The sequence below is a fragment of the Carassius auratus genome, chromosome 3 (assembly GCF_003368295.1).
Source record: "Carassius auratus strain Wakin chromosome 3, ASM336829v1, whole genome shotgun sequence".
In the NCBI taxonomy this organism is placed as follows: domain Eukaryota; kingdom Metazoa; phylum Chordata; class Actinopteri; order Cypriniformes; family Cyprinidae; genus Carassius; species Carassius auratus.
In genome coordinates, this window is record NC_039245.1 from 23,546,265 (window position 1) to 23,558,297 (window position 12,033).

Sequence of the window (12,033 nt, forward strand, 5' to 3'; positions counted from 1 at the left end):
GATATTTTACAAAAATAATCAAACTGTAACAGAGCAGGACGGCATAGACAATCCGATCACCTGATACTGATCACAATACTTCAACAGTATTAACCAGTATTGCTTGGATTACAACTTCACATATCTGCACGTTAAATGCAATTTTAGGGGGAGGAGAGAACGTGATGTGTGAATTAAGCTACATTTTTTTTTTTTTATTGTACTGCTGTTGACATTTTGCTGTAAATTATTGTGATTTGTTTATACTTTACATATTGCATAAGATATCTGCCTATGTATAAACAATGAGACCAGGCTGCATAAACCCATTCCTAATTATACTGTCCCATTGAACTGAATGTCAGAATTGCATAAGAATTACAAATAAATATGATAAAATAATAAATATGTTCCACTTATTGCATGGTTCATGAAATTCATTGGCCTTGTTCATAGGAGCTTGATTTACAGTCTTGTATTATGCAAAAACAGCATTCTTCCACAGTGTACTTTGTTCACATTGACCTGAATTTCTGGGGCAGCGGCAAAATAGTTAAAAAAATAACAGAGCCATGTGAACTTGTGTTGTGTTGAACTCAGTTGAATCAGTTTCAATAGAAAACTTTCTCCTTCATGAAGAGGTCTATATAATGTATTCTAAATTTGCACACTGGTATTGTTCTACCAAAGAAGGTATCCAGTGCTGGGTGAAGGTTTGTTGTGTGTTGCAGAAGGTTTACTGAAATTTAAGTGCAGTACTAATCTGACTCCATTTTATTTTCTAATCTGACTATTTGATATTCTGATATACTGACTTCTAATCTAATCTGATATTTTACTATGACCTCGAATTTATATTGAAAGGCTGATTGTCTATCTCTAATAACTAGTGGTGCTTGCCGGAGGCCGGAGGACATAATTAAATATCTTTCTCCCCAGCCTTGCACAAATGGCTCATAAAGTTCCAGGTTTTATGAAAGCCCACCTTCCAAAATACAAAATTTGTTGTGATTGGTTAGCTGTCCCAGTGCATTGTGATTAGCTAACAGTTTAGAAAGTGTTTCAGTACTGCCCCGCCCCTTGCCAAAGCAGCAAGTTCTGTCTACTCTAGTACTGTTAAGGATGGTGTCAATATTGCCGTATCAATTTGAGCCAGATTCAGAACTTGAAAATATTGACCAAGAGGCCCTTTGCACCTTTGCACGTATGGATATTGCAAGACATATTCGAGTGGTAATGCTATTGTTGTTTCTTTTTTGGGGGGTGGGGGGACTAAATGACGTTTTAGATATGATGTCAACAACCACTTAAAAATTAATGCATTTACTATGCACAGATAAGCGCAATGTTAATATGTATTATGTTTATTGTAATTTAATTCTAACATTATAAGATGAATTGCAGTGAAACCGTTATACATTTAAATGTATTAGTACAATAGTCTCATAATTGAAGTGATTCTCCAGATTACATCACTGTCCAGTATTCTACTGTCAGCAATTTATGAGAAACTTCTTCGTCACCTTGTTAGGGTTAGGTTAGGGTTAGGGTTAACCCTAACCTGCAATCAACCAGAGATTGTCTTACTATAAGGAGATGAAAGGGTCTGTATTAGTTACTATTAGAGAACGCATAATGGCTAACTTGGATCACGTGTGTGGTAATAACGAATTCAGTCGCGTTAACGGATAACATAGGAAAGAATGAGAAGTGCCGTAAACTGAATCCCACCTGTCACAAAAAGTCAGTGCTTCTCTTATAAAACAGCATTTTATTCATTTATTTATTTATTTATTTTTTATTTATTTTCTTTTGTGGTAAACTCTACAATTAGTTTAATCCAAAAGTATTGTTTAGTGTAAAGCATGTTGAAGATTAGCAGATAGGCTGTCAATTCATTAAATGATGAGCCGTTTCGTCTATAAAAGGCTGTTTATTCATCTTAGTGAAGCCTCTCCTCCAATGACATCCATTACAAAATATATAAATAAATTATAAAAAACAGCCTTTGGTCTCCTTTCCCACGTACTGCCAGAATTATATAAATTGTGAATGGCTAAAACTTGGATTTTCTTTACATATCTTTTTTTTTTTTTTTTTTTTTTTAGAGAGAGGTGATCTAAATATCTGTTGCTTTGAAACAGATGAAAAGTTGATAGGCTTGTGCTGCAATTATGTGGATGTTTTCACAAGACTGAAAATTATTATTTCACAATGGGAATTCAAGGGAACATGCTCAGCAACCAATAGCATTGTTGAATAGGCTGAGAAGTGGACTGCCACAAACCTGCTGCACATGACTATAGCAGTGTATGTGTGATCAAAATGGCAACAAACTGTACATGATGCAAAAATAAATAAAAATAAAATATCAGGGGCCTCATACAAAATATTGCATTGATTTCATCTTTTCAGGGGCAATTGCAAAATGTAAACCTATTTTATGTTTTTCTCTGTGTCGTGTATTTGATGTTTGTCTCTCCATTTATCTGTTTAAACAATCAAACAGTAACTTTGTTTTTTTTTTGTAAGCACATGCAAACCTTTCAACAAAATGTGACTGAAGATTAAAAAAAATGAATATGTTTAAATCATCATGAGTGTTTGAATGCACACAGTTTGTGGGGGGGCGGGTTCAGAGTGAGGCCCACGACTGGTGAGAGATCCAGCTCATCTTCAGACACTCCTGGAGGAGGAGTGAAGCAGAAATGCTGAAGGAGGGAGGTGAAGAACAAGAAGAGCTCCATTCTGGCCAAACCCTCTCCAACACAAACCCTGCGGCCTGAGAACAACAAGCAAAGGATTAACAGAAAACATTTGCGATGGCAAAATATAAGTAGTGAATTTGAAGTCCACTGCACCTGCAGAGAAGGGCATGAAGGCATCTCTTTTGACAAAATGGCCTTGCTCATTTAGGAAATGACTTGGGTTGAAGCTGTCAGGAGTTTCCCACTCATTTTCATCTCTCAGTACAGATGCCAGTAGCGGCCACACACTGGTACCCTGCACAAAACAACACAAAAGATAAAGGATAAATGGAGAAAACACGTAATCAACAACACTGCATTTTCTTACTGGAGCCAGACCTTCTTGATGAGGTATCCATTCAGGTGAACATCACAGGTGGTCTGACGGGGGACGCTTATGGGTGCTATGTTTGCAAATCTCTGGGTTTCATGGATCACAGCGTCTGTATATGGTAAGTTCTTCCTGTCTTCTGCCACTGGCTGACGTCCACCGATCACTCGGTGAATCTCATCATGAACCTCAGCTTTTGTCAAGTCAGAACAACATTCACAAGAAGCAAGGACACAGCATCACAGCATTATTAAAAAAAATCCTGATTTGTAGGCATCTTTACAATTTATTGATAGAACAAGAAAGTTTGACTTGCCTATATAAACACCTTACTTTTTAATATGGACTGATCAATAAGAACTTTATGAACAAATACTATCTGCAGATGTACCTTGTATTTGAGGGTATTTGGCCATGAGCAGAAGACCCCAGCGCAGTGTTGTAGTCATAGTGTCGGTACCAGCACCAAATAGGTTATTAATTGTACAATGAAGATTCACAGAATGGAAAAAAGTCGCTGATTCACTTGATCCCTGGACACATTATCATGGTGACATCCAAGGAAAATAAAGTGCAATGTCAAAGCATTAAAAACTAGATTGTGAACATACATTGATTATGTTGTGATTACAAACTCTAAAACAATAAACCTTATTCAGTCCCTTAACTATTTTTGCATGTCCTCCAAGAAGCTTGTTAGTGAGTGAGTGGCCCCTTGTGATTCCAAAATTAAAAGGCACTAAATATATTAACATATATAGGTCTTCAATAGTTAATTGCTAATTCATGTTCATTCAAAATATTCGTTACAGACTAAAAACTCATCTGTTTTGCTGTGTATGTACACAATTCTTATAAGTTTTAAAAACATTTTAATATGTAATTTTTAGGGCTGGTAAGTGATTCAATTTTTATCTAATTAATTACATGATGTGATGATTAATTAATCTAATTAATCACACATCAAATTGGGAGAAATTATTCTGAAAAGACGATTTAAAGTCATTGTTGTTTAAAACATCAAACAGAGATGGAAAAAAGTAGGTTCAGCGAAGAAATATTTTGTTTGCTCAAATGTATTACATATAATATTTTGGACCATGTGAGTAAATGATGACTGAATTGTCATTTTTGGTTGGGTAAACTATAACTTTAATAATTTATTTTCTTAATTGTATTATTATTTATTATTACTGTGAAAATATTCAATTATTTCATTAATAAAATTATACCCTAAATAATAAACTAAAATTGCTAGTAGGTGGTGATAAGTGTCTTAATGATTAAGTCATTGAATCATTTTGGGGAAGTCATCCTTTGTGGTTAGAGAGTATGACTCCTAACCCTAAGGTTGTGGGTTCGAGTCCCGGGATGGCAATATCACGACTAAGGTGCCCTTGAGCAAGGCACTGAACCCCCAACTGCTCCCCGGGCACTGCAGCATAAATGGCTGCCCACTGCTCCAGGTGTGTGTTCACAGTGTGTGTGTGTGTTCACTGCTCTGTGTGTGCACTTTGGATGGGTTAAATGCAGAGCACAAATTCCGAGTATGGATCACCATACTTGGCTGAATGTAATGTCACTTTCACTTATTCATTCATTTGATTCGTTCAAATGGCTGATTCATTCAGGAGTGAAGTAAATGGTTCATTGAATCACTGAATCATTAGGCTTGTTCGACTTGAAGTGGATCATCACCATGAGACCAATCGATGTGTGACATCAAAGTGCCGCAAGATTTTTTAGAGAGCAGAGGACTCCTTGTGCTTTTGAATCGCTCTCGCTGTAATTTCTCCGGCCTATTTGTCGACCCCAGGATCGCTCCTTCTTGTCTGACAGACACGGCCGCCTAGCTCTGGGCTTCGTTGCGGCAGCTGCTGTCTGCTCAGCCAGCCATGCACTCTCGGGGAAACCGCGGCTTGACCTCGCCTCTACCGGCGTCACTTCCAATTTTCCCTAGCATTTGCTTATCTTCGGTTTTGCCAATTGGGAAGTTGACCGTGTTTAAGTCTGAGGCAAACGCTGATTAATTCTGATACTCAGTCCTCACGAAGATAAACAAGCGGATCTGTACGATTTAAGTTATTAGTCTCCTAGCAATCAGCCAACCTCACTCCTAAATCCATAGCAAAGTTTGCATGGTCTGAACTCGCCTCGCTCCATTGCCCCGCTTCGCACAAGACCCGACCATCCCTAAGCACTGGGTCGCAGTGGCAGGCTTCCAACAAGCCTGGGCCGCGCCCCCGATCTCACCGCAGCAAAGCCCCACACATTTGCCCATCTGTTACCGCGAGTATTAAGCTCCCACCTGATGTCGGTGAGAGCTTCCCAGCTAGACATCTTTACCTTTCTATTCTATAGCCAGTGTGGCTTATCTGCTTACGACGTTGGACGTCCACGAGAGCCTCCAGGCTAGATAACCTTACCTTTTCCTTTCTATGTTCATTGAGGCTTACCCATTTGATGCCAGGAGTTCGATCTCCCATCAGATGCCATCTAGCGGCCACACAACTTAACCTTTCCATCTTACCCCTGGAGAGGTTTTCCTTGAGTAGGGAGCTCCCATCGGATGTCGGCGAGAGCCTCCCGGCTTGACAACCTTACCTTTTACATCCTTCAGCCAGCGAGGCTTACGCGGTCGAAGCGTGTGCTCCCATTGGACACCTTGCCTTTTTACGGTTGCCAAGCTGATGTATCCAATATGCAAATATCTAGCTCCTGTAGGAGCCTGGCGAGAGCCTCCTTTTTTCCATTATACGGTCATCAAGGCTTACCCGTCTGATGCTGCAAGTGTTGAGTGTCCATTGGATGTTTGCGAGACCCTCTCAGCCACACAAACTTACCTCTACTGTCAGCGAGGCTTACCCATTCGATGCGTGTGCTCCCGTCTAATGTCGCAAGAGTCCTCCTTGTTGGTCAGCCCAAAGACATTTTATGTGCCAAACTGAGAGGACCCACACATCCATTGTCCTGAGTCTTAATCTCCAGTCGGAGGCTTCATGGGCCCTCTCGGTCAGCCATCTGCTCTTTGCCATCTGCTCTTTACTGAATAACAGGGGCTTGTCAGCCAGTAGGGCCCATACACCGACACCATGACCTATTCCAGTCGAGGCAACTCGGGCCCTCCTGGTCGTGCTATTTAATCATGCTGTTCCTCCCCACCAGCTGGTAGGGCTCACCCGTTCCAATGCTGTGAGCTCCCGAGAGCTCGAGCCCTGCCGACCGGGCGCCCCAAATCACGTAGGTCATTACCAGCACCCGTAAGGGCCTACCCTTCCAACGCATAAGTCGCTCCCACCAGAGTACATAGGCTCTTCCAGCTTGCCAACCAGCTGAATTCTCACAAAATTAGCTCCTGCCAGTACTCAGTGCTTTTTGGGGGGGGGGGGGGGGGCGGGGGGGCTCTTAGTCTGGCGGCTGTCTTTTGCTTAATAGCTTTTTGGGGGAACTCTAGATTGTGGCCATTCCCAAGCTCGGAGACCTTACCTGGACAGCATGCCAAATACGCATTATCATACTTCAGCTAATTGTATGTAAGCGTGAACTCGACTTCAGGAGGAGCGTGTCAGATACTTAGCCTAATCAACACTGGTGTAGCACAATCAAGTAATCAACACCACAGTATAAATACAGCTGACTTACCTCTATCCATTGACGGTTTATCAACATCCTTCCTCCACCCCATCTCCTCACTTTAAGTTCATTTTATAACTATACTGGGAGAGGGGGAATACTCTAGGTTCGGGCCATTCCTGAGCTCAGAGCCCTTCCCTGAACAGCACGCAAAATAAGCATTATCATACTTTAGCTAATTATATGTGAGCGTGACCTCATGAAATTCATCCAAATGTGGATTAAGGAATGAAATGCTCCTGTGGGTTTCTCTGAGATGAACAGTTCTTTTTTTGTCTTTATATTTTGGTTGGCAAAACTAAGCAAAACAAATAACTTTGTGTCTAAAATAACACAATATTAACTTCTTAATGAACTGTTGTGTAAGATGAGAATCACATTTGCACTTGTGTGATATTGCACTTAGCACTTAGCTCGTGTGATATTTTTTTAACTGTGTGATGTAAATATGAGACAAAATTTCAAAAAGGGGCATTTTGCCCCATATCTTGAATTTTAGGGATATGTTCTAGGCTCCATCATGCGTAAGTTGTTACTCTGCCTCATAATAGTTATAATATAGTTATAGTATATTTATAGTCATTATAGTTATAATATATATAATATAGACTGTATAAAATGACAGATGATCCACATTCTGTAGGTCTGGCAAGTTTGTCAAATTCGTTAATAATTTGAACCCATTATTTTTCTCCATAATTAATTGATCTAATTAATGTCTTAAATTACCAGCCCTAGTTATTTTTATTGTTGATTTTCTTTTTATGCATCTATTTTGATTATTTTACTCTGAATTAAAATTGTATATGAAATATTCTATTTAAATAAAATTGCACTGGCTTCAACTGCAAAATGATGAAAATGTATAAGTAGAAATTAAATTAGCTGTTAATGTTAAATGCATTGTTAATGTTTATTTTCTAATACCTCATGCAATAATTAATGTCAATGAGTTATTGTTATGTGTTACCAAGATCATACACTACAAATATTGTAATAAAATGAGTGAATCAGCATCATGTCGAGTGAAGTGAACAGTGAGTTACCTCGTCCTTTTGCTGTCGAATGAGGAAAGAGTCAGCGATTCCTCTGGGGTTCTGAGGATTCAAAGTCTTTTGCAATGCATTCACGAGTTTCTCACTTCGTTTGACGGCCTCTCTGACATTGTTCAAGATACGTTTCTGGTTCTTCACAAAACAGCGAAGCCAAGGAAACATGTTGTAGAGCTACAAACAAGCATAATGAAAGGAACCAAAAGTTTATCATTGGGCATAGGCAGTTTCACTTTTAAGATACCAGACTCTGCTACTTCACTTTGCTTCGTAGACAGAGTCTGGAATGGCATAATAGAGAAGTGTTTTCTCTCTCGCTAGGGGGCGCTTGTCTGAAGTTTAAAATCATTGGTTACCCGTAAGCCAATCAGATACGTTTAGTTATGATGTATGTTATGTGCCTGTACAGCTGCATCGAAGCACAGACATCATGCATCGAACTCAAATCTATGATTTAACTTCCACTGTAAACCTGTTGTTAAACACTCTTCTTGTTCTGGCTTCAGTTTGAAAAAGAGTTGAATGTTCTCCATAACAGAGCGAATTGCATCCCGTGTCTCGTTTCCCATTTCGGTTTTCGATTTCTCTAACCTACAATTTAAAACTCGGTGCTTAGCATCTACGTCACAGCTCTCAGCCCGCCCTCTGCTCGTTGATTGGCCCGGCTGTTTTCAGACCTGTGGCAAACAGAAAGCTCTGACGCTGTATCAGACTGAGTACAGAAGCGAAATGAAATTGAGCGGAAGTAGGAAGTCTGACGTAGTCAGGCTAAGAAAACCCACCTTTTTTTCCAAATTGTGAGATGACCATTGTCTTTTTTAGAACTAGCTCTTTTGATAGTTTTTCAGTAAAATCATTATCTGTGTGCAGTAAAGAAAGATCCGAGAATCTGTCCTGTGCCACTTAAGATCGGAGTCAGATTCTCCTCATAACTGAAAACTTATTTCTGATGTAGCCAAACCAGTGGGCAGTGTGAGTGCACACTGCAGTAGTCTGAAAAAGTTTGGATATTTTGGATACTTCCGTAGCCTACTTCATCTTTCCATTTCTCAAGTGTAATCGTTGATGCGATCGCAAATTTCACAAGATCCACTTCAGCTGTCACAATCCGAGTCTCAGATTATGAATGTATCCATGGTTCCCTAATTAGGGAACGAGACACTGCATCCTCGTGCCTATTTATCCATAGTCATACTGGCAGTGACATCAACTCGTTGGTGTTTATTCAACGTATGCTTCAGACACGGATCACGATGAGGCACTCCCCATAGCTACCTCTAGACTATGCAGTTTGAAGTTCCCTTGAAAGATCACTTTAAATCGCTTGTCCAATTCAGCCAGAAATGATTCAGTCCACCACATTTGTATTAGAGGGTTTATAAAAAAAAACAATAATGAATATTTGTTAACTTACTAAATTGGGAAAATAATGAAAAACGTTCTCTCATGTCCTCTCAAGTTGAGAACCATGAGTCGCGACTCGCAAGGATATGGGGCTTAAATAATTTATTTAGTCCAAAACGTAGTTTTCTATACTAAAATAATTAGATAATACAAATAAAATGTGAATTTGTATTTTTTATTTTTTTATTAATAGCTCAGACAAAATCATAATTGGCTCTCATCTGGGGGGTAGGGGGGTTGTGTTATGTAGCTATTTGTGCATGTATAAGATCTGTTAAAAAAAAGTTAAAAAAGCTCAAAGTCTCCCACCAAAGGAAATTTGCACTGTGTAGAGTATCACGTCTGGTTGTGTGCTTGAGAGAGAGACAGGGCCACATCACAGTGGATACAGCTTTCTAAATCGTGACTTTTGTACTGCAAATACATACAAGTATCATCTTCTCTGTACCTCCTTTAAGGCTTGAACTAATGGTAAAACTAAGGACATTATTTACTGACTTTACATTTATGTTGAAAGCTGAATCTCACAATTATGGAAAATGGCATTACATTTCAGACACGTGCTTGTGGTGTTTGGCCAATCACAATGCACTGGCTCAGCTGGCCTATCAGAGCAGACTGTGCTTGTTGGAAGGAGGGGCTTTGTAGAAAATGACGCTTATGTGAAAGGCGGGGCATAGAGGAACTACAATAATGTACAGTATTTGGAAAACAAAGAATAGGCTACACAGAAAAACACAGAAGTTCACCAGTTTAAGAAATCAAGATTAATTAAATTAAATTTCTAGAAATAGGTTGTGAAATAGGAATAGGTGTTTTCTTCATTTCTGGACCGGACCTCCAGCTGAATGAAAGTTGACAGATGATCGAAGCAGAGTCGAAAGTAGCCTTTTTTAATTTTCATTCTACATTTTTTTTTATCTATATTTCTCAAAAAAGATTCCATGAATGTGCATATCAGTACCACAATTTTCTATTTCACATAGCCTACTATTTATATGCAGAAATTGACTTTGGCGTGCAAAAAAACTGCATATCAAATGATAGACAAATAGAAACCAAAGTGAATGCGCAGATAGTGTACAGACAAACGAACATTTTTTGGGTTTGTTCCTGAATGAGTGAATAATTAAAATAACTCAAAACACGAGCAAGATAAGTAATGAGTAACAAATCAATTAAAAAATATCTACTAGAAAATACTCATTAATACATTACTATTTTTATAATATATTTTGAATTACTTTATTACTTTACACATTTGCTCAATTTAGGAATTGATTGTGGACTGCATACAGAAATGTCTGGGAAGCCTACCTGAACTGATGCTGATCCAATCATCTCCATAGTCGTGCAAGCTCGTCTGACCATTTGATGAAACTCAGCGTTGTTGTACTCAAATCTGCTGCCATAGACAATTGTAGAGATGATGTTGGAAACTGCAAGGTTTACAGGCTTAGCTGTATCAAATGGTTTTCCTGCAAAAAGCAATTTTATTTCATTCTAAGTAATGAAATAAGACAACACTTGGAGGGAGTGGCATGGTAATGTACATGGCAATGTTTATGTATTTGGTCTTGGCGGAATAGATCTGCTACGCTGCTGCTGCTTCTGTACCAAGACTTGCCACTTCCAATACATCCACAACATGCTGCTGTGAGCATGTAAGAAATATTGCTGCTGCAAATATAATATACATGAAATAACCCTCTGATCTATACAGGTGGAGCTGGGGAAGTTGGAGGGTTTCATAAGCAAGCTGGAACTGCTACGTTAAGCCCTAGTCATTTATTTGAATCTTGACCAGCAAGCTAATTGGCTAATGATACAGGAAGGAACCAATCAGAGTTGCCATGTGATAATGATGTCATTAGGTCAGAACTCTGTATTTCTGCTTACAGTATGAACTTTAAAACCAAGAGCTTTATTTAGTCAACCACAGTACTATATTGCCCTTGTGGGTTTGCTGTCTTACCTTCAAACTTCTCAAATTCCTCTTTTAAATATTGTGTTTCTTCAGTGATAATCTCTTCACTTCTTTTCTTGCCCATTCCGAAGTCTCGCAGGTTTGCAAGAGCAAAGCGTCTCATTTCCCTCCAGTTTTCACCATTGGAAAATGAGATACCTGCAGAGGAATAATTTATACATTAATGTTATCAAGCTGAATTTAAATGGTTGAGATTCTTTTATCACATGTATAATCTTTCTTTCTCATTTGACAACAGTATTGTGATGGTATTGTACTAGATCATAATACCATGGAGCTTTACCATGATAATATACAATTAATCCATACCAAATCCATCATTGAAATCACGAAATATGGGTGTAATATCTCTGTCTCCAAACTCTTCTGAAAGGTTCACTAGTGCCTGTTTGACATCCTTGTATCCTGTCAATATTACCACTTTTTTGGGGCCAAAGTGCACCGTGAAAACCGACCCATATTGTTTTGACAGCTGTAAGACAAAAGACCATGAAAGTCTAAAAGCCATACATGTATGGCACTGCTTTATTTAGTTCTATCTTTACACTGTAATGTAATCAAAATCTCTAATCATCAGATTTTTTTGCTCAATAGCTCACCTCCCAAAGGCTCATGTAGGTTTTCTTGAGGTTCAGCATGTGCAGGTTTCCCAGCAGTGGCAGCGGTTTGGGACCCGGAGGATATTTTCCCTCATCCTGAGAGCTGGAGCTGATGGAAAACAGGTAAATAACCAAAAACAGCAGCACAGGAGCAAAAAAAGCTACTGTGATGGACACATGCATGAGAAGCAGCTGCACTAAAGCCATAGTCAGAAAGATCTTCACAACATATCTCAGATCCATCATGAATTCGGGTTTGCCATAGGTTGTATAGTCTTGTTCTTATATACTTTGTAAAGTA

General features: G+C 39.0%; 1 protein-coding gene across 1 annotated transcript; it reads right to left on the minus strand.

Annotated features, from left to right (window-relative positions):
• Nucleotides 1-1,896: 1,896 nt before the first annotated feature.
• On the minus strand, nt 1,897-12,005 carry LOC113051572 (cytochrome P450 2K6-like). The gene is made up of 9 exons (XM_026215461.1): nt 11,733-12,005; nt 11,443-11,605; nt 11,122-11,271; nt 10,464-10,624; nt 7,737-7,916; nt 3,449-3,590; nt 3,066-3,250; nt 2,841-2,982; nt 1,897-2,761 (listed from the first exon to the last, which is right to left on the minus strand). Exons 1-9 carry the CDS (start codon nt 11,976-11,978, stop codon nt 2,574-2,576), a joined length of 1,557 nt encoding a protein of 518 aa, XP_026071246.1. The 5' UTR covers nt 11,979-12,005; the 3' UTR covers nt 1,897-2,573.
• Between the last annotated feature and the right edge of the window lie 28 nt (nt 12,006-12,033).